Here is a 23,016-nt window from a genome sequence, read left to right on the forward strand (position 1 = left end):
TGCATCTCAAAGACTGCCCCAAATTCAACTTCTAGTTATCATCCTGTTACGAAAAGTATTGTTGGATAGACTACAGTAGGAAAAATTGTTTTCTCTAGCACAGAGATGTTGCAGGTTCCAAGAGAGAAATCTGGTGGATCTTCTCTTCATCAGCAGGTGCCAACCAACATGCTCCCATCTCTCCTACTCCTTTGCTGTCTTTGGGGGGTGTGGGGGGGAGAAAAGCCCCACATTCCTTAAAGAGTGATCAAGAGAAAAAGGGAGCAAACCATGAGAGTTCTCAAAAACAATTATGATTTAAATGTTCCCAGACTTGATGTAGGACAAAGTGACTCCTTTTTGCTGGTTGTGTATCACTACAGCAAGCAACAATCAAATGTATTGACTGTTGTTCTGCTAATGCAGGGTAGGCAAGACCAGGCCTGTGAAAACGCAGAGAGGAATCTTGCCCCTTGGGAATGTACGTAGCAGAGAAGAGCTGAGACCTGTTCAAACAGCTTCTCAAGATCCAGAGTTTGGGCAGCATGGCAGGGAGGACCTCTGCATTACCTCTTGGGAGGGACGGGTGCAGGAGCTTTGGAGAAAAGTGTCAGTGGTAAGCGTTGGAACAGGAAAGCTTTGGAGCAGTAGCACTGGAGCTGGATTATAGAGCAAAGACAGAGCCTGGAGTGTAGACAGGCCCAGGAAAGGAACATTCTTGACAGATCATAAGAAGTTCAGTGAAAAAAAGAGAACAAAAGACACTAAAGGAATAGAAAAAAAAAAGACAAGGGAGCAGTTCTTTGCTAGAGAGATAGTACAGGCATCAGAACACTTGCCTTGCATGTAGCTCAGCCCATGTGGATCCAGCCATCCCATATGGTCCCCTATGCACAGAGCCAAGAGCAAGACTTGAGCACTGCCTGGTATGCCCTCACACCACCCCGCACCCCCACAAATGACTGATACACAGCACATAGCTCTGTCCAATAGGAAGACAGGTGTGCAGTAGAATTATATTTTTTTAAAGTGACACAAAGTACCTTTTATTGAAAGAAATTTATGTAGAGGTGAGTAGAGAGAAAGAACTGTGTTCCAACTTATCCAGAGTAGAAAGGGCCTGAAACAGAATTCTTGAGTCATGAGGAGGAAGGGAACATGGGAAGTCTGAAATGACATGTTTAAAACTCAGCTTCTGGGGCTGGAATGTGACTCAGTGGTAGAGCGAATGCCACAGGGGCCTGAGACCCTGGGTTCAATTCCTGGTATTTGCTACACACACACACACACACACACACACACACACACACACACACACACACTTTTTTTTCTTTTGGTTAAACTTTGCTTCTAGAAGTTGTAAAATAGATTTAGATGGAGAAATTGGCTTTGAATGGCCAGTTAAGGTAGTAATATAGAGCAGTGATACTCTATTGGCCCCTGCAGGAGTTACTAGCTGCTGGTCCTCAGACTGGGACATGGACCAAGACTGGCCTTAGGTTTAAAAGGGTTGCACAATACTGATACACAGTAGTAAGGCCTCAATGGTGTGGTGAAAATTAGAAGGGAAAGGAGAGGCTCCCCCACAGACCCAAGGGGTGTTCCCAGGCTGGAAGGAAAGTGCAGCGAGATACTGCCAGGCCAAGGGGAGGTTGTGACACTGTGCTCCATGAAAGAATCCCCGAGATCACTCTCAGCAAAAACCCTTGTATATGGATGTCTAGAATGGCAGATCCTGAAATAGGACATAGACTATTGGCTGTCAGGGATGAAGGCAGAGAGGGACTAGAGTGACAGTTTAATGGTCTCCTTTAGGGTAATGAAAAATCATTAGAACTGGATAGGACTGATGGTTGCACAACTTAGTGAAGGTTTTCCTTGCCGCTGAATTGTATCCTGAAACCCCCTTCCCTAATGCTCTCTCTCTCTCTTCCCTCTTGTCTCATCTTTCTTCTCCTCTCTTCTCTCTCCTCTCTCTGCCCCCACCCAACTCCCCCTTGGCTTTATGCCTTCGGAAAGGATATGCGTAGGGCCAGGGAAGTGGCTCAGAGGGCTGAAGCACATGCTTTGCATGCAGCTTGATCTCCAGCACCGTGTTGTCCTACAAGCACTGGGAGTTGACCCTGAGCACTGCCAGGAGGAGCCCCCAAACAATACCAAGTATCAATCCTCACCCCAACACCAAGAAGGAAAAAAAAAAGGAAAGAAAAGGAAAGCAAGCAAGAATGTACATGGTTCAAAGGAGGCTGGGCAGAAGAGAGAGGAGGAGCTGCCTCAAAAAAGGGAGGAGGTGGAAGAGAAGGTCCCGCTAACACTAAGGCTGAAGTGATGAAAACAGTGATGGTCAGTGCAGCCAAGTCACATGAGTTCTGGACAAAAATCTGAATGGAGGTGGAGAATGTGGTCCTACCTGCATGACCTGATGTGTCTGCTGCCCCAAGCAATGAAATAGGGGGAGACCAGCATCTGTTGGGGAACCTCCATGTCCTCCAAAGTCCTGGATGAATCTCATGCGCTCATCAAGATAGTTCTGTCAAAAGCAGGCCTGGACTGTGCCATGCTGCCTTAGCCCGGGCAGTGTCCATGCAGCTGCCTAGGGAACCCACCCACCCCCAGGCACATTCAACAGCTAAGCAGGGCTGTGGGTGCTTCTGACAAACTCACAGGAGAGGGGGTGGGGGTGGGGAGAAGGGTCATGGAGGCTTGCTCTGACGGGGGCTGGGGAAGGGCCCGGTTAACACTCTGGGGACATGAGGATGCATAATGCTTCCAGCCGGGCCTCACAGGGCAGGACACCAACTGAACTCGCACAGGCAGGTTAGATGCAAACACATGCATGAACACGCATACATACATGTTCACATGTAAGCACAATCACACAGATGCATATGCATGCTCACACAAAGGCATGAGAACATGTCCTCCATTCTCTGCTTTTTCTCCAAGGGACTCCCAGTGTTTGATGTCCACCCTCTCAGTGTGTCTCTCAGCCCTTACTTGAAGGCTGGACACTGGCATAGTCTGGGGTCCTTCTCTTCACCCCTTTGCTGGGGGACTCTCATGTACAGTGGCTGCCTAAGGCAGTAGGGCTGAATGTGCTGGAATGTGAATGTGAATGTGAACGTTCATCATTGGGGCTGGAGCAGTAACACAGCAGGCAGGACTCTTGCCTTGTCCAGCATTCCTTAAGGTCTCTGAGCACCACCAGAAGTGACTCTTGAGTGCAGAGCCAGGAATGTAGACCCTAGGCATTGCTGGGTAGAGCCCCAAACCTACATCCCCCCCAAAACACAACCCCCCAGAAAAGTAAGCATTCATGACACTGTCAAGTGCCAGCAGCTTTTATTTAACTTCTTTAAGATATATCTAATTTGGCACTTTGCACTCTCAACAGAGTTTATTCCATTCACCCAGAAAAAGCTGGTTTATACCTGATGAGTTTTAAAACTTGTGATTTAAGTTACCCTTTCTCTCTGCTTTGTGGAGTGGGCTTGGACATATACCTGCAGAAAAGCTCTCCCAGTGCAACTACCCTTAAGTGAGACTCCAGCCCTGATGGAAGTCTCTGGGGAAAGAGGCATGTTCTTTGTTGTTTTTCCCATAGTCATTCAGGGTAACACCTTGTCACCACTCTACTGGTGTTTCAAGAATGGTTTCATTTATTGTTTAGCCTGAGCTTTAACATATTTAAAAAACCTTCCCTGTTCCATTAAAGAATTACAAACTACCTGTATAGTGCTTCCAACGATTGATGTTGCTTCTCAATAGATGTTGAATATTAACATCCCTGAGATATTTTATGAACTATAAAACAATACCTTTGTATGTGTTCAATACTTGTAATCTAAGTACTAGCAGATCATTAATAAAGCCATGTATTTCCCTCCCCCCTTTTTTTACAGTCAGCCATTGAGAAGTTAACCCATGATTACCTAAACCTGTTTCACTTCCCACCACTCATTAAGGTAAGGTGTTTTCCTTCTTATTGAAAGTATGTGACTTTTATTGACATGCACACCTGCCACATCCACACCTAAATTTTCAAAGGTCGGAAACAAATGTTTGAAGTGAAATTTCATCATTTCTGCCCAACAAAAGTCCCTTTGAGTAAAGCCAAGGGTGCACCCTAGGCGGAAGCCCCTTGATCCTACTAAGTTGAAATATCAACAGTGCCTTTCTGATAAGAGCCACATATGAGCAGCTCAAGTGGCTGGGGGGTGGAATACAGCCTTAGCAGGGGGTACCTCTGGCCCCCCACTGTCCCTTGGGACCTTTGTCTCACGTATAAATGACTGAGAAAAGTCAGACATTCTAAGGCGTGCCTTTAGAGGGGTGGGAGGTTTATTGTCTGGATAAATTTTCATATAACTATCACTCATTTGTATATAAAGGTGCTTCGTTGTAAAATTAGTAGATCTTTGCAATGTATAGCCAAAACTCTTCTCATTCATTAACCACATTTTCCTCCCTAATGTTGTCAAGACTCACTCTGTCCCTCCTTCATCTGACTAAGCCCCAGGTAAAGCATTGTCCCTCTTTGGAAATAGCCAGAGACTACCCTGAGTGTTGGGACCACAGAGGCCGGAGACTCCTTGTGTACACCCAGGTGCTTAGAGCCTCACTGAGGTGGAAATAAACAAACAGCATAGGATGCCTTGTGGAAAAAAAAGAGTGACTTGCAATTTCTAGTGTGTGAGATGTATCTTTACAACCAAGTTCTTTGGGGCTTAACATGCCATTTCTCTTGCTTTCAGTAATTTTAATTTGTGACTTAATCTAAAACATCCCGAAGTCAAACATCATATTAGTTTTAGAAGTAAAAATAAGTGCTGAGACTCATTTGTGGAATATAAAGTAACAGAATGGGAGACTAACACCCAAGAATAGTAGAGATAAGTACCAGGAGGACTATTCCACAGCTTAGAAGCTGGCCTGGCATGCTGGGAGAAAAGGCAGCTCAGATAGAGAAGGTACCACCAAGTAAAGGGTGCTAGGAGGGCCTGCTCGGGATGGGAGATGCAGGCTGAAAGTAAACTCTGGACAGAACATGATGGCCACTTAATACCTCTACTGCAAACCACAACACCCAAAAAAAGAGAGAGAGCAAAAGGGAATGCCCTGACACAGAGGCGGGGTGGGGTGGAAGGGACGGGGTGGGAATGGTGGGAAGGATACTGGGACCATTGCCATTGGTGGTAGAAAATGGGCACTGGTGGAGGGATGGGTACATGACCGTTGAATGACTGAAACATAAGCACGAAAGTTTGTAAGTCTGTAATTGTACCTCACGGTGATTCACTAATAAAAATTTTTTTTAAAAAAAGTGCTGAGGAACCAAAAGATAAGAACTATCTATGTGTCCAGATCACTCCTGGTGGGTAAGCAAAGTGCCTATCCTCAATACTCTCTCTCCAGCCAGCACTAACTATCCAGAACAGAGATTTCAGCCTTTGCATTCTGACCCCCAGTGGGTCCAGACACTAGTCAGAGGACCAGCAGTCAATGGACAGAACTCAGACTGTGGTTTTTGGACTTTTTACACTTAAGGACCAACATTGGTCCACAGAGCTGTGGTTGAAAACTGCTCCATGACTGGGAAGATATTTTTGGCTGAACACCTGAAAATATCAGTAAACTGGCACTGGTCCATGGACTACAAATCGACAAACGAGTATCTAGAATGAATAGCGCTTGCTTTTTTTTTTTTTTTTTTTTGTAGGACTCAGTGGGTGAACCTGAAGAAAATGAGGAGAAAGTAGTGAACCTTGAACTTGTTTTTGGTTTTCACTTGAAACCAGGAACTGGCCCACAGGTAAATCATCTTTTAAATTCTTTGGATAAATAGCAACCAAATCTTCTCTTTTTCTTTCCTGAAGATCTATGATTTCAATCCAGCCCCTACCAGCTGGTCACTTGAGTTTGAATAAATTGACAGATTTTGTAAGGTAGAATTGAGCGGACAGGCTGCCAACTACTCCTGTGGTACAATGCCAGGTGCCTCACACTCTCATTCAGCTAAGTCCTTCTGGGAGGTCACCCACACACTGAAGAAAAGAAGCACCGGCCAGGGATGGGTGCACAGGCCCCAGTGACTGGCACTTGGCATCACAGCTTCCTGAGTCTGGTTTCTTTTCTTTTCTTTTTTTTCGGGGGAGCCACACCCAGCAGGTGCTCAGGGGTTATTCCAGGCTCCAGGCTCTGAGTTGCACCCAGAAATGTTCAGGAGACCACACAATGCCTGGGATGGAGCCCAGGTTTCACTGCGTGCAAAGCCTATGTTCACTGAGCATTCCTGGGCCCAATGCCTGTTTCTTAAGTGTGTCTGGCTTATAGTTGCAAAGTAAAGCAACATTGAGAATGGAATTATTAGGCAACATGCAAACTCAAAAAAAAAAAAAAAGGAGGGGGATGGAAACACAAATGAGCCATTCAAAATAGGGTGGAGCATTTTATATAGGATTGCAGGACCTTTAGTCAATACTCATTTCATTGAATTTTCACATGAGGTTGTTTTGGGTTTTGTTTTCTAGGATCTGAAAAGTTATTTGGCACAGGTGGCCTATGAATTGGAACTATAGTATGTTTGTGTTACTTTGGATGGCCACAAATGGCTTGCGGTAACACTGATTTCCATTCACTACCTGTGTTCCAGGTGTACAGAACTGAAAGGTGTGTGCTACTATCTGTCCCTTATTTTACAAATGAGAAAACTGAGAGGTTAAAGGGTTTCAAAACAAAACAAAACAATGGGGCTGGAGAGATAGCACAGCGGGTAGGGCGTTTGCCTTGCACGCGGCCGACCCGGGTTCAAATCCCAGCATCCCATATGGTCCCCTGAGCACGGCCAGGGGTAATTCCTGAGTGCAGAGCCAGGAGTAACCACTGTGCATCGCCAGGTGTGACCCAAAAAGCAAAAAAAAAAAAAAAAACAAGCAACAACAACAAATAGGCATGTCCAAGAGTTATATGGCCAGTGAGCAATAGAACTGGGATTTGAATGCTCGCCTCCAGACCCCAGATCCAAGTCTTTCACTATTCACCATCCATCCTTCTCATTCTCCTGTGGAAATGCATGGCCTGTAGCCAGTCACTCCACAGAGCTTGTGCAGGCTCAGTGGGCACATGCAGCCTTTGCAAATCAAACCCACTCACCCAGAACCTGGCCCTCGGAAGGACTAGAAATCATTTGGGAAGAAGCTTCACCTGGAACTTCACAGGGTGCTCTTTCTAGGCCGTACACAGGGTCTCACCTGTGCCATGCGGGTATAGGGGTGTTTTGCTGAGTAGAAATCTTGACTTCCCATGTTTTGGATAAAGAACTTGATGGAATAAACACTGCTCTAGTTCCAGGTTTCTTGCACATGAGCACTTTTCTTTTTTCTCTGGGAAATGATGTCCATTCCTATTGTTCATTCCTTATTGAGATATAAGAAGGGCAGTGGGGCACCAGAGATTGCAGTCGTAGGGTGATTGCCTTGCTTGCAGCTGACATATTTGACCCCTGACACCCCATATGTTTCCTGAACACTGCCAGCATTGATCACTGAGTGCAGAGCCAGGAGTTAGCTCTGAGCATTGTTATGTGTGGCCATGCCCCCAAAAGGGTGGGTGTAAGAGAGTTCTCTCTACTAACCACTAACCAAGGTCATTTTTCATCCCTAGAGTCTGTGGCTGTGGGCACCCCTAAGTCCAACTGGTGTTAAAATGCACATTTTAATGTGACTTCCTCTGTATCCTCACCTCCATGGCACTTCATTTATGAGTGGTCTGTATTAAAATCTCATTAAGATTTGTCTGTGTTAAGAGGGAAGAGTTTCCCTGGAAGAGACTTGTCAAAAGGCATCTCTATCAAGAAGTTTCAGTTAACAAAAAAAATGACTCATTAATATTGAAAACTATAACATATATATACTTGGGATAGAAATAAGAGGCTGAAAGTGCTGTTTGAGACCTCATAGCGATCTGGTTTTCACTCTAACTGCATGGACTTCTGGAGTCCTAAGTGAGCGCTGGGTCTGCAGTTGCCACAGCCTTTGATAATTGACTGATTCTTGATCCCCTCCATGGTCTGAACGTTATCTATGCATTCAGCAGACCTCTGAGTTCTAGGACAGATGCTCCAGTAGAGTAAAAAGTACAGTTCTGGCCCACAAGAAACCATCATGTAGGGGATAAAATAGATAAGACCAGGTCAGGGATGTGGTTCAGTGGCAAACCATGTGCTTTGCATGTGTAAGGTCCTGTGTTCAACCTCCAGCCCTGGAAAATTGAAAGGGAGGGAAAGAAGGAAGGAAGGAAGGAAGGAAGGAAGGAAGGAAGGAAGGAAGGAAGGAAGGAAGGAAGGAAGGAAGGAAGGAAGGAAGGAAGGAAGGAAGGAAGGAAGGAAGGAAGGAAGGAAGGAAGGAAAGAAGGAAGGGAGGGAGAGAGAAAGATGGAGATTAACAATGGTTTTTAAAAATATAAATAATTCTGGGTTTTTATGATAGCATGCATGTTGATCAGTGTAAACAATGAATGAGCATTGGAAGCTAACATGGAATGAGGTCAGAAAATGTTGTTAAAATCTTCCTAGTATAATTGATGCTTGAACTAAACTGTAGAAACCATTAAGATTTAATAAGTGGGGGGAAAGATCTTAACAGCAAAAGGAAGATCATCTGTAAAGACTCAGAAGAATAAAACCAGGAAAGCTTTTCTTCTTGGGACTATCTCCTTTTGGTCAGGGTGTATGGGGACTGGCAAGCAGTACTCACGGGACCACTCACTGTAATACTTGGGTGAGGGCATGTGGATCAAACTCTGAGTGTAGTGCCTGGAAGGGTGGGCAGGAGCAAGGAAATCTCAGTTCACATGATGGGGCAGAATATCACCTGGTATTGCCCGAGAATGCACCCGCTTCTCCCACTGCATCAGTAGAGAGCCCCTCCCCACCCCACCCCCCCAAAAAAGAAGGTCAAAGAGAAAGAAAAGAGAGTTAAAGAATCTCTGGGGATGGAGCAATAGTCCAGCAGGTAGGGTGCTTAACTTGGATGCAGTTGACCCAGGTCTGATCCCTGGCGCCCCTAAACTCAGTAAGGAGTGATCCCTGAGGACAGAGCCCTAAGCACTTCTAGGTGTGACCCCAAAACCAAAAAAAAAAAAATAAACCTCATTTCCATTTTGGTGTTTTGATTTTTGATATATTTTCTGGGCCATATCTGGCAGTGCGCAGCATTTACTCCTGGCTCAGTGCTCAGGGATTGCTCCTTGTGAGACTCAGGGGACATATGGAGTGCTGCAGATAGAAACAGGGTGGCCACGTATAAGGCAAGTGCCTTATCCCTCTACTATCTCTCAGGTCCAAAACAGATTTATAGATTTATTTGCTAATAATAATAATAATAATAATAATTTATTAGCAAATAAATTGAAGGTCTCTCAGAAGCACCAAGGAGGCTCATTCATGGAGCAGGAACCAGGCTAGGGTGAAAAGGACCCCCCGGGCAGTGGCACAGATGGAGGGGGGAAAGGAGCGAGGAGCAGAGGCCAGGACGCAGGAGGTAGAAGAGAGCCAACTTGCCAAGAAGAAGCAGAGCAAGAGGCTGTGGGGGTTCCGAGTGTGGGCAGTGGACGGACGCTGTTATCACAGAAGAGATGGAAATGTGAGCTGGACAATATTGTAGTCCATGAGTTGAAAGTCTGACAGTCGCTGAAACTGGGAGCTCACCCAAGCACACCTCTTGGAGAATTGCAACGGGGCTTGAAAAGATTTACAAGGAAGTAATTTCTTGATGATAATGCTTAAAGCTCATGTTTAGTACTTCTTCCTAAAGTGCCCATGTTATTTCATAAATGCCATCTCGTTTATCCCCCTGGCATGTCTGCATGATCCGTGATCCATAAGGCGAAGTATTGTCATCCCTGATCAGGAAACAGCAAGAGAAAGTGTGCTGCAGGCTTGGAAGAGGGGGAGAGAGCTGAGAGCAGAGGATCTGTCTTCATTACCTTCTTGGCATTCAACATGCACTAGCTCTGGTACCTGACCCGAATTATTGGAGTCATGTATAAACACTCACAAAGGAACCTAGAATAAATCTGGGCTTCATACTAACCTACCAGTTTCTGCCATCTTTTTCTTTTTTTTTTCCTCTTTGCTTTTTTGGGTCACACCTTGCGAAGCACAGGGGTTTCTCCTGGCTCTGCACTCAGGAATCACCCTTGGCGGTGCTCAGGGGACCATATGGGATGCTGGGAATCGAACCCGGGTCAGCCACATGCAAGGCAAACGCCCTACCCGCTGTACTATTGCTCCAGCCCTGGTTCTGACATCTTATTCCTGGGTACTGTGAAGTATTTTCTCACCAATGTGCTTTAACTGGGAATTCTAATTTTCCTACAAGAAAACCTCAGTACCTAGTCCCTTTAAGTAGAATCCAAGGGAAAAAGTGCCTTAAAATCCCAATTAATTGAGTTCTCATAATCCCACCTTCACCGAATAGGAGCCCCCCAACCCCCATCTCCATCTCCATAAATAGAGTAAGTCCTAAGAGAACTTTGGAAGTTCTCACCAGACCTGAGTTTGAATACTGGGACATTGGCGGGACCATTTCACATTTTCTTTCATAAATAAAATGGAATCTGTATTCCCAGGGCAGCTTCTGGGAACCCTACGTGACAGTGACTTTATGACAAATGCTGCCACAATGTGTTCCCTTGCACCTCCTGGATCCCACCAGCTCACTGCTACTTAAAACTATCCCTTGATCTGGTCAATAGGTTCCTAATAGGACCTTAGAAACAAATGCTCAGATGTACACAGAGGACAGAGGTTAGAAGACTGTCCTTACTGTAAGAACTTAGATGGAATTATTTGTATTAACTTTGTTAAACAGAGTGGAAGATGGCACAGAAGTGAGGTTGGCACACAAATAACCTAGCTTTCACATGTGGCTGCCTGCCTGTGCCTACGTGAGGGTGGGGCCACCTATGGGGGTATGACAGGGGAAAGGAAGGAGAGGGAGCAGACATGATGGGACCAAGGGATGGAGGGGACTGGAGATAGCAGAGGTGCAGCAACATGGTACCTCTAAAGTATACATATATATATATATATACATATATATATATAATTGTAAACCTCTATTAAAATGGGGTTGGTTTTTTTTTTTTTAGGTACTGGAGAGATAGTTCAGTGGGAGGGCACTTACCTTGCACAGGGCTGGCCCGAGTTTGATTTCCCAACACCATATATGGTCCTGTGAGCACTGTGTGGCAAAAATAAAGTAAATAAATGCAAGCATCTTATGACAGCTTGTCCATAATCTTCGTCTTAGAACCCTCCCCAGTCTCCAGACCCAATCCCTTCAGGAATTGCCCCTGCAAATGATGTGCTTTCTCCCTTTCCTTTTCTGGGCCAACCAGCCAGAGAAACTATTATTGGAGCAAAGGTTACACTGGCGAAGAAAAATGGTGAGAATGGCTTTTACTCATTGAGTTGACCTTGTCCTAAAGAAGAGTTAATGACTGGTTCAATGAAGTACTGCAGAGGCAGCTCTGGGGTCTTGACTATGGCACTGGCAGCCCTTGGGTCTTAGCACAAATAGTTTCAGCTGTGGGCATTGGCATGCGGAGGAGGAGGAGGAGGAGGAGGATTTTAGACTCTTCCACATGCTCTGGCCATTGCTTTGCAAATCATTTGCTCACGTCGTTGTTTTGTTGTATTTGGGAGCCATACCTGGCAGTGTTTAGGGCTTACTCCTGTCTCTTCCCTTAGGGATCACTCCTGGCTAAGTTCAGTGGACCTATGTGATGCCAGGGATTGAGCCTAGGCTGGGCTGTGTGCAAGGCAAGCGCTGCTGTGCTATCACTCAGGCCCCAGTGCTCTTGTAACCATCACACTCCACCAACTTGGGGAGCATAATCCATGTGCCATTGACAGGAGGACTCTGGGGAGCCCCACCGTGTTGAGACATTCCAAGGATTCAACGCCCCGTGTTACCCTGCCTCAAGACCCCTGTCCCCCAGAACAAGTCTATGAAAAAGTCACAGATGGGGATGTGTCTGCTCACTGGAAATGGTCACTGTCTTTGTTTCATGGAGGAGAGCACCAAGTATTAGCTCATCTATAGCCTTTCACTTGGCACCAAAGGAGCGGGGGTTCCGGGACTTGCCTCCCACACTCCCCTCCTGCTCCTGAAATGGGCAGTAGCAGACTGTAATGAGTCCATCTCTCGAGGGCTCCCCACTCAGGAATACCCAGTCACTTGTGCGGACCAGAAATTAACAACCAGCCACCCGAGCATTTTCTTCCCATCACCTTTCCCAGACAGTTCGGCAAAGCATCAGAATCAGGCTCCGGAGGAACTCCGGGGGTGTCCTGCTGATCCGCCAGTGCTGGACTCCTGGCTCCCTGTGACCTCACCTCCCTGCTTCCCTGGGAGGAGCCCTGGGAACAGATAACCTCCAACCCACAATGGGCCCCCCTGAACCCACAAAGCTTCCCCCCAGGTGCCCAGCAGTTCCGTTCCCTCTTGAGAGGTACCCAGAAGTGGCAAGCAAATCAGGGAGAGAAAAAGAAGATGATGTTAAAGCCATGAAGACAGTTAATGGCTCCCCGGAGCAGAAGGTGTTTTCCACAACCCCCTCTTCTTCCTGTGCTCTTCTGCATCCCCTGCCCATAGGGACAGTTAGCACTTGCCCTCTTCTATGTCCCACCCCAAAAAATTCAAGCAAGATCTCCGCTTCTCCGGTGGTTTCATCTATAGGTTAGAAAACGGCTTTTTACAAAAACCACTTGTATTGTGCTTCAAGATCCTTATAACGTTGCTTCGGAAATGTTGCATTTAATAAACTTAATTGAATCTCCAGGCCCTTTCTTGGAGCACTATACATATCAAAAACTGTCAAATAGGGCTTTTTCCCCTCCCTATTGTGTAATTTTTATAAATGGATAGATAAACATGAATAAAATAACAGAGCACAAAGCAAAGGATTTTATAAGGAAGTAAAACGCTAACACCTTTTAAAAATACCAGAACAGCTAAAAGCTACACTTTAATGTATCTTGTTCTTATTAAAAATCTAATGTAGATGATTTGGGGAGATAGCTCAAAGGCTTTGCATGCAAGATCCAGGCACCTCATAGATCCAGGAGCACTCTGCTGGGAAATATCCTCTGTGTATAGCCAGGGGTGACCCAAAACAATAATATCAGCAATCCTTATTCATATAGGATTTACCTCCCATATCAACTCCTGCAATGGGGTATGTGTATATGCCTATTTATACATAAGTATATAAACTTGCTGAGGTAGGATTCTATTAAAAAAATAAAAGCAAGTTTCAACTGAGAACAAAGAAACAAATGTAGTTCCTAATTTGACTCCAGGACTAGAGGGTAACCAAGGACCTTGTCCAACAGGTCTGGCAGTCTCTTGTGAAAGAACAGAAGAAGCAGAGATGTTCCATCCTTAGTTGCTGATGTACCAGTAGTCGTGTGTGGAAATACTGTCTCCCTGCCCTAATGCTCAGTGTTTGCAGATGTCCGTGGTTTGAATATCATCCTCAGCTTCCAGTTCCCACTCTGACCTCACTGACCTTGCAGTTGGGAAAGGGTGCGAGCAGTCAACTCATAGAAGCCAGCGTGGGCTCATGATTGTATTACTCTTAGTTTTCTTTAATCAAGAGTGAATTTCTTTTAAAGAATAACAAGGAAATAGAGGTGTTAGAAATTACACACATATGGTTGCTGCTTTTGAGCTACAAAAATGTTTGTAATTAGTTCAAAGAGAGTCCCAGCCTTCCAATGAAGTCACTAGTGGCTTGGTTTTTTTTGCTATTATTGACTCATCAATGTACTGACCACATTATAAGAGTCACCAATTGTAAAAAGGGGGCTGCAGGGAAATTTGCATGTTGGAACTCCAGTCCAATCCCTTGTCATTGCATTACAATGTGTGGGTACCCTCTGACCACCCCCAACGAGAAACCTATGGAAAGCTAAGAATATACATATGGGAACAGAGAAACTTATCCTTCCCTTTCTTTTTTGTATGTTGGGCCCCACCCAGTGGTACTTCAGGGGCTACTCCAGGCTCTTTGTATTCAGGGGTCACTCTCAGCAGTGCTCGAGAAAGCCGCATGCAAGGTATATGCTCAGTCCATTGAGCCAACTCTCTGGCCCTTCAGAGAAACCTTTTTAAAGTGTTAAATATGTACACATACTCCTGAAATTATGAGGCCATACTCCTGAAGTTATGTAATATTGGAAACCAATGGCTAAAGTTAATATGATTTAGCTTTGATTTGTTTATTTTTGTCTTGTGGCTTTACCCAGCTGTGCTTAGGGTTTACTCCTGACTGCACTTGGGGATCACTCCTGACTGGGCTCAGGGAACCATGAGGGCCTGGGACCAAACCCGGGTCGGCTGCATGCTCGGCTAGCACCTTACCTGCTGTAACATTGCTCCTACCCTTATAATTTTGCTTTTAAAGATTTAATTTGTGAATTTCTATGAAAAATTCTAGGACTGTCATTTCTGGGGACTCCATGATGACAGGCACAGTTGTTGGTAATAATCGAGGAGCTCTTGCTTCAAAGGCAGCTTTTCCAAAGTCTCTGGGGGATCAATCTACATTCTGCAGAGAGAAAACCTCCACAACTCAGTTTCTTATATGTTCTGAACCAACAGTTAGCTCTTGAGAATAACCAACCACAAAAGGGACAAGCTAGATTTAATGAAATTCAAAGCACTATGTTGGAAGAGCAAAAATCAACAGCAACCTTATTAATCCTAGTCTGGTCTGTAGAATTAATTAATCCTGTAGAATTTGAACTGTGAGTAGCTCAGAAAGTGAGCAATGCTACTAAGTCGACCAGTACTTTATTTTTTTTAAAAAAAATCATATTTGGTGGAGTTATCTGTGGAGACCTGGAAGGGGAGGGCAGAAAAAAAATCTAGTCAGTAGAAGGGCTGTTTTTATATTTTGAGAATCCTAGAGGAAAATATTTGCAGCTACAACTCCCAGCATTAATTTTTTTTCCATAGTACTTAGGTTAGCCCAACCACATTCTCTGAGAGTCAGGAAATTCAGTCTGAGACAGACGACATTCTTAGTTATTCCAGAATCGGCAGCATGACTTACTATTTTCTCTCTTTCTACATACCTTCCGATTTCAAGTTCACTTTAAAAATAATAATAATTCAGAAAGTCCTTTTTAAATATGTCCACACACATCTGCACCATTTCAGGTGGCCAAGCGTCTAATGCATCAGAGGAGAGTATGTCTCACATGATTTCTTCCACTGTATTTTAACATCATCCTAAAGTCCCTTTTTCCTATGCAACTCAAATAACAACCCCCCAAAAGGCAATAAAACAACCTTATCTCCACTGGTGTCTAGCTGGCACCAATCTGCCCTGACCTTTGACACGGGCCATTGTTAAGGGTATAACGCATTTACATATTTTGCAATAAAACATCAGTTATTTGCATTACTGTGTCAAGTTTTATTTGATTCTTTCACCTAAAAATGACTCATTTTCCTTTCTTGTATTTTAAAAACCAACTACTCTAAGCTTGTTTGAGAATAATCAAAAATTGCCCATTTAGCTAGAAGTCATTTTCTTTTCAAAAGGCAAATGTTATTTAATCTTTCAGCTGTTCATTGTGCCATCATAAATACTTTCTTTTCAGCACAGTTGTGGGGACTGAAATGAGCCCACTAATTGCCTCCCATTTCGACTGACATGTGGTGGTTTAGTGGAAAGAGAACACAGCGGGGAGAAGGAAATAGGAGGCTGAGAAAATGAGAGCTAATTATTTTCACTGCCTCATGTCAGGCTCTGTGTCAGCCTTGTTTTTACAAACTGGAAGGTTTAGCACTAAATAAAACAAACTGGCGTCATGTTTTTATATACTGGCAGTACCATGGAAGCAGCTGCGCATCTCAAAGACAATATAATGCCTGCGTTCGCATGGACACCATCTGACAGACAGTGTGAGCCACGGCTAATGAGGACATCACAGTGGTGCCAAGTGAAAGGTGCTGAATTATGTATGATTCTTCATCAGTACAGCAATAGTCCTGTACATCATTATGAGACATTGTTTTGCTGAAGAGATTAAAACATTCTTAGTTCCAGACCCTGCAACCTATACGCACTGAAAGAGGTTATTAATGGAATTTTTAGGGAGAGTTTCTTGTGGATTTCTTTTGGGTTGAAAAACAAATCTCGTGGGACAAAGCTGCGCTGGGTCATGACACGGTATAGATAAAGAAGAGAAGCAAATTAACCATACTTGCATTATCTTTCCTTTTAAAGGCAGCATAATAAAATAGAGTGGCGCAGGGTTATACATAATGATAAATAACCAGGTGCTCTCACGGGATGCTCCTCTCGCCTGCCTTTAAAACAGCAGGTTTTGGCAGCTGAGCAAGATAATAGCAATGCATGTAAAGGAGCCATCGGAGGCCTAAATCATCAACATCTTACTACTTTTAATACCAGCATGATCAACATTTCTATCATGTTTCTATTTCATCTTGCAGTTGCTTCTTAACATTTCGCAACAGTCACCTGCTATGATACTGTTTCTCTTTTCCCCCCTCTTGAATCTTTAAAAACTTTATTCCGACCTCTCTATTTTACATTTTAAAATGTTTCGATTCAGGTCTTTTCAAGGCGGAAGGAGCCTCCTGGTTAGAATCCTAAGCATTCTTTTCTGTCTTGAATTCTCTGTTCTTGAAGGGAAGGCTGATGGGGATTTTAAAAATCTAAGCATCTGTCCTGGGCATGCCCAGGACTTAAATTCCAATCCTTGCCCAGCTAAGTAAACTTGCTGCAAATCATCATTGTTTCTGAGCCTTGGTCTGCTTATCTATAAAATGGGGGCAGTGTCAACATAGGGTAGGATAGAAGTGTTAGCTACATTTGTGGAATATAAAATATCATAATGTGAGATTAATACCCAAGGACATTATGATATCCTTGGGTAGAGACAAGGGCCAAGAAGATTATTCCATGGTTGGAAGCCTGCCTTCTGAGCTGGGGGAGAAGGTGGCTGGGATAGAGAAGGGATCACTAAGTGAATGATGGTTGGAGGGAACAGTCGGGATGGGAGATGTGTACTAAAAGTAGATAAAGGACCGAACATGATGGTCTCTCATTATCTGTACTGCAAACCATATTACCTATAAGTAGAGAGAGAGAAAAATTGTCTTCCACAGGGGCAGGGGGAGGGGTGGGACGGGGTTGGGAGAGGGCTGGGGACATTGGTGGTGGAAAATATACACCGGTAGAGGGATGAGTGTTCGATCATTGTATGACTGAAACTCAAATATGAAAGTGTTGTAACTAGCTCACAGTGATTCAATTTAAAAAAAGCTTAAAATAAATGTAGCAAACTGGATTAGAGAAGAAATGATATAATAAAATGGTGATCTTAGCACACACAAAAAAGAAATATTAGCCAGATATGTAGTTCAGCAGCTGTGGCTCATTGTCTTGCATGTGTGAGGTCCTAGGTTCAATTCCTGGTATGGAATTTAATAACATAGAAAAGTCTCAAAAACACTATGCCTAGGGACTCAGGAGATGGTACAAAGTTCTGGAATATATGCATTGCCTGCCAGAACCCCAGATTCAATTCTGGTACTGCATGGTCCCCAAGCACCTTGAGAAATGACCCCTCCCTACCAACCTCTAAGCTAGGTTGAGAAAAGTTTTAGCACTTATTTAGCACTTATTACTCCCCGCTCCCTCAAAAATCATTATGTCCTGTGAAAGAAGGCATACAGTGAATACTATATATAATTTCTAATTGTGTCAGGTTCTGGAGCAAACAAAACTGATTGATGGAACTAAAAAGTTAAAAATTGGACATCTCTAAATGTTGAGGATGGTGAGTTGGAAAAATGTATGAGGAAATTTTCTAGGATGAAGGAAATATCTTGCTTGTTTGGATTCATGGGATAGACATGTGTCAAAGTTTATTGACCTGTGCTCTTAAAAATCTGTGCAGCAGTGTTTGCAAATTATTCCTCAATTATCAAAATACTTTCAAAAAACTTTACCTTTCATGTCCTTCAGGTAAAGTGACCTGGTGGGGGTCTGAAAACCTAATTCAGAGATCTGTTTTCTTTTGATGTGTCCTGAATGAGTTGGCCCTTAATTTTTAAAGATGTATCTAAAATGTTCATATTGGCAATGAGATTTGGTAGAAACAAATAGAAAGAGATTGTTGTCTTTGGATTGCCCAAAACTCAAAACAATATTTCAAGTTTAATCTGTGCATCTCTTTCAACCCTTTTTTCTATTTGGAAACATGACTATACCTTGATTATTTCTTTTTCTTTCCTCCTTTTTTTTGTGCGATGGAGAAGGAATGACTATGTTTGGCGTCACTTGTACTAACTTGGAACTCAAAAGAATTTTAAACAGCTTGCAAAGAATGCAATAGTGATTTCTCACAAAGAGACACTTTATTTAGCATTAACTGAGTGTTGTTTGGGATTTTTATCTTCAAGTGTAAGAGTTTCTATTTTACTTGGCCAGTAATCTTAATTCAGAAAAATAGTTCACGTAATCAGCCATGCTAATGTAGTTAAAACAAAATGCTTCCTCGTTCCCATTCACCACACACTTGCTCCTAAAATTACCAAGGTATTTCATCAGCTGCCCAGACAAATGGTACATATCCTAAGCACCCAACAGAACTACATTTTTCTTGTCAGTTTCAAATGCAAGTCTTCTCCCCCCAACAAATTTCACATGCAGTTTGTCGATCTGTGTTGAGAGGCAGATAGATTGTCCAGCTAGTTGAAAGATTTAGATGACATTCTGCTACTCAAATCCTTAACAAAGAACTTCTCGGCACCCAGCTCCACTTTGGGACTGGCACCTTTTCTCTATTGATTGGTAACTAGCAATCCCTAGAAATGAGCATCAAGACACAAATTTGAACAGTGGGAATGCCCTTTTGAGAGATGATCTAGGTCTGAAAGAAAAAAAGAAAGATCCTTGATAGGAAGGACCTGCACCCATGTTTGCAGCTAGACAGGAGCTATTCATTTGGGGTACCCCAGGACTATAAGAAAGTGGATCCTAAGTTCTAGCTAGATCAATCAATTGAAAGTATCACACAGACAATGAAATGGTACAGATACACTGTTAACAAGTATCTTTTTCAATAATGGAGAGTGGTGGGCCAGAGAGTGAGCTCAATGGTCTGGCACACTTGTTTTTCTTGAATAAGGCCTGAATTCAATCCCTGGCACTGTGTGGTTCTTCAAGCACCACTGTGATTAACTCCCAAGTAACCCTGAGAATTGCTCTGATGGCCCCAAACAAAACTAAAACAAGAAATCAATGATAGAAGGGAACTTGGCAATGTTGGACTTGAAATTGAGTATATAAGTCTTTGCCACAGAGCCCTGCAGAAAGGAATTCAGTAAGATAATTTAGACTGTTGGGCTAGAGCGATAGCAAAGCAGGTAGGGTGTTTGCCTTGCACGCGGCCGACCCGGGTTCGATTCCCAGCATCCCATATGGTTCCCTGAGCACCACCAGGAGAAATTCCTGAGTGCAGAGCCAGGAGTAACCTCTGAGCATTGCCGGGTGTGACCCAAAAAGAATATATATATATATATATATATATATATATATATATATATATATATATATAATTTAGACTGTTGACTTAGGAAGACAGAACTGTTTAGAACAGTATTTCTTACCTTTACTCTCTTACCCATAATGAGGGAAGGTTGAGGATTCCACATAGATAATGGGGAAACAGTGTCTCACAGTGGCAATGGACCATTTGGGTTTCATTCAGAGTGTTCCCACCTGCTATCTCTATTTTGCTCACATTCTCCTTTCTCTATGCTTGTTGCTTGTTGCCTCGGCCAAGATAAAGCTCCGGAGGTGGAATCCATCACATTTCACAGCCATTATATCTCCAGTCATCTCTAATATCTGGAACTGAATCCTCTGGACATTCTGCCCACTATAAGTGGAAGGATGAGAAGGATCATTGCAGCAGGAAAGGGCTGAATAGCTGTTGTGTAATCCACCTAACACAGAAGATACAGTTTATTCCTTCTGGTATTTATTTCATGAAACCATGAAACCAATCATCCAATCATTATGTTGTCGACACTTGCCTTCTTTCTTCCTTTTTTTTTGTTTTGATGATTGAGATATTAATCTTTATTTATTTATTTTGGTTTTGGGAGCCACACCTGTCTGCACTCAGGACTTACGCTGGCTCTGTGCTCAGCAATCACTCCTGGCAGGGCTCAAGGAACCATATGTGGTGGTGGGGATCAGACCCAGGTCAGCTGTGTGCAAAACATGATGCGTTATCTCTCTGGCCCACACTTTCTTTATTCAACATTGTTTCCTGGTACCACAGTTACTCAGTGCCCTCTGAATGCTCCCTCAGCTGCTGCCTAAGGAGAACGGCTTAATGCAGCTTCTTGCTCTGTCGGGAGGATGCACTGGCCAGACTCCAAGAAGCCACTTGGAGCTGTGCTGGAAACCAAGATGGGTAACTACTATAATTACCCTCACACAGCACAGCCACCAATGTGTGAATAAAGAACACTAATCAGGGCCTGAAAGGTAGTACAGGAATTAAGGCATTTGCCTTGCATACAGCTGACCCCATCTCTATACCCAACACCACATGTGGTCCTCTAAGCCCTGCCAGGAGTGATTCCTGAGCACTAAGCTGGGTGCAAACCCTGAACATATCCAGTAGGACCCAACAGCCTCTCCGAAGAACACTGATCATCACAAAGTGTATATAATTGGTAGTAACTCAAGCCTAGAAACCCTCTAAATAAACTTAACTCAGAACTTGCACCCTTTTGCCTCGTTACTCCTTCTCCAGTAAAGGCTTAAAGTGCCATTCAAACATTTTCTTTATTTTTTCCATTTTAATAGGAAATGTTACTACCTTAACTCAAATGAATGGCTAAAAGGGCCATCTCCCTGTGCCGGGGTGAAATGGTTTTGGAAAAAGGATTCTTTTGAAGCTGCCATGGGATCTCTAAGAATTCAGTGTTAACTGCTTTTGATTTGTGTCTGTCAAAATTGAAAGTTGTGCTCTGACATCCAAAGGGACTCTTGAATGTTTCCGATTCGAAAATCAATAACTGTGTTTCTGTCACTCCCATCAAGACAAAAATCAATAGTTTTTGCCTTGTTAAAAAAGTTAATGGCTTTTACATCCAAGTCTGCAATCCCACCACTCGGTGCCTCTCACTACCAAGAAATGGCAGAGATAACAATTGTACATGTGAAATTCCCCATGGGGCTCATATGTGTATAGAAAAGTCTCTTGTGATGTTATTGGTGGTTTCATTTGTCTCATTTCCCAGAGGGCCTGGCCCCCAGCATCAACAAGGTGGGTTTCTAGAGAGGCAAGTGCACATCTCACCTGTGTTGTGATGGATGCACATTGACAACTTATGACCCCCTGGGGGTGACAATTCCAGAATCCCCTTGCTACTGTAAAATTGAGCAGGATGGGGGCTGGAGCGATAGCACAGTGGATAGGGCGTTTGCCTTGCAGGCAGCCAACCCAGGTTTGATTCCCGGCATCCCATATGGTTCCCGGAGCACCACCAGGAGTAATTCCTGAGTGCAGAGCCAGGGGTAATCCCTGTGCATCGCTGGGTGTGACCCCAAGAAACAAAAAATAAAATAAAATAAAATTGAGCAGGTTTGAAAGCACGGCTTTATGTTGAGAGTCACTTTTTTTTCCCCTTTTGTATGCTTCCCCTTCCCTTTTAGTGGTTAGGATGACCAGAAGCCATACACTTGGTTGCATGTTCCCCTTCAGTAGCAGTGCCTTCACACACCAGGTTGTGCTCACTGGAGATGGCATACTGCGTTGTCTACCCATGGATCCCAAATGACAGGGTGTACATGTGCATGTGAGGTGGACCAGAGAGTAGAACTCACAGCCTCATGCTTGCTTAAATTAGCCCTTGCCACCAGGGATTGCAATTTAAAAAAAAATTTTTTATTAGTGAATTACCATGAGGTACAGACTTACAAACTTTCGTGCTTGCATTTCAGTCATACAATGGTCAAGTATCCATCCCTCCACCAGAGCCCATTTTCCACCACCAATGGTCCCAGCATCTCTCCCACCACCCCCATGCCGTCCCCCACTCCTCCATGGCAGGGCATTCCCTTTTGCTCTCTCCTTGTGGGTGTTGTGGTTTGCAATAGAGGTATTAAGTGTCCATCATGTTTGGTGTATAGTCTGCTTTCAGGGTGTGCCTCCCATCCCGAGCAGATCCTCCTAGCACCATTTACTTGGTGATCCCTTCTCTAACTGAACTGCCTTTTCCCTCAGTATGTGAGGCCAGCTTCTAAGCTGTGGAGTAATCCTCCCAGTACTTATCTTTAATAATCTTGCGTGTTAGTCTCCCATTCTGTTACTTTATATTCTACATGCAATTTTTCTATAGCCATGGTCAGACCCTCCTGGCTGTGCTGGCACAGTGTGCAGGCTCCTTGGTATGGTATCAACCTAGTGTTGATCAAGAGCCACCTGAGCTATATCCTGAAGTGCTCTGGGTGCAGTGTGGCGCCAGTGCTCAAACTCGGGGCCCCTCACATGCAAACCCTGGCTTCTGCCACTTGAAGTATATTCCCTAGCCCTGTAAATTATTTTGTTTCTATTGCTTGTTTGGGGGAGCCATGCCCAACTGTGCTCAGGGATCACTCCTGGTAGGACTCAAGGGGCCAACCATGTGGGGTGCCAGGGATTAAATCAGGGCTGGTCACGCTCAAGGCAAATGCCCTGCTCCAGCCCCAAAATTGCTTTAACTGTGCAGCAGTGGCATTGTGGATACCCTGGTAACACCTAGGAGTTAACACCAGGCATTGGGAAACTGTGTTACTAATTTGGGTGAACACTACCCATTCTCTTCCTTGCACAATATTATGACAAGGAGTACCCACTTTTAATAAAATGGATAATGACCCCCTTGTCCTATGATTTCTTTCATTGCACCTTAATTGGTACAATGGCTA

The 23,016-nt window shown here is 44.0% G+C and overlaps 1 protein-coding gene across 1 annotated transcript in view; it reads left to right on the plus strand.

Annotated features, from left to right (window-relative positions):
• The window catches only part of MAP3K20 (mitogen-activated protein kinase kinase kinase 20), a 190,600-nt gene that overhangs the window by 147,563 nt on the left and 20,021 nt on the right, over positions 1-23,016 (plus strand). The window contains exons 15-16 of the mRNA XM_004601161.2: positions 3,882-3,944; positions 5,699-5,791. Of these exons, the coding sequence (XP_004601218.2) occupies positions 3,882-3,944; positions 5,699-5,791 (156 nt within the window). The remainder of the gene's footprint in view (positions 1-3,881; positions 3,945-5,698; positions 5,792-23,016) is intronic.

Source organism: Sorex araneus, chromosome X (genome assembly GCF_027595985.1).
Source record: "Sorex araneus isolate mSorAra2 chromosome X, mSorAra2.pri, whole genome shotgun sequence".
Lineage (NCBI taxonomy): Eukaryota > Metazoa > Chordata > Mammalia > Eulipotyphla > Soricidae > Sorex > Sorex araneus.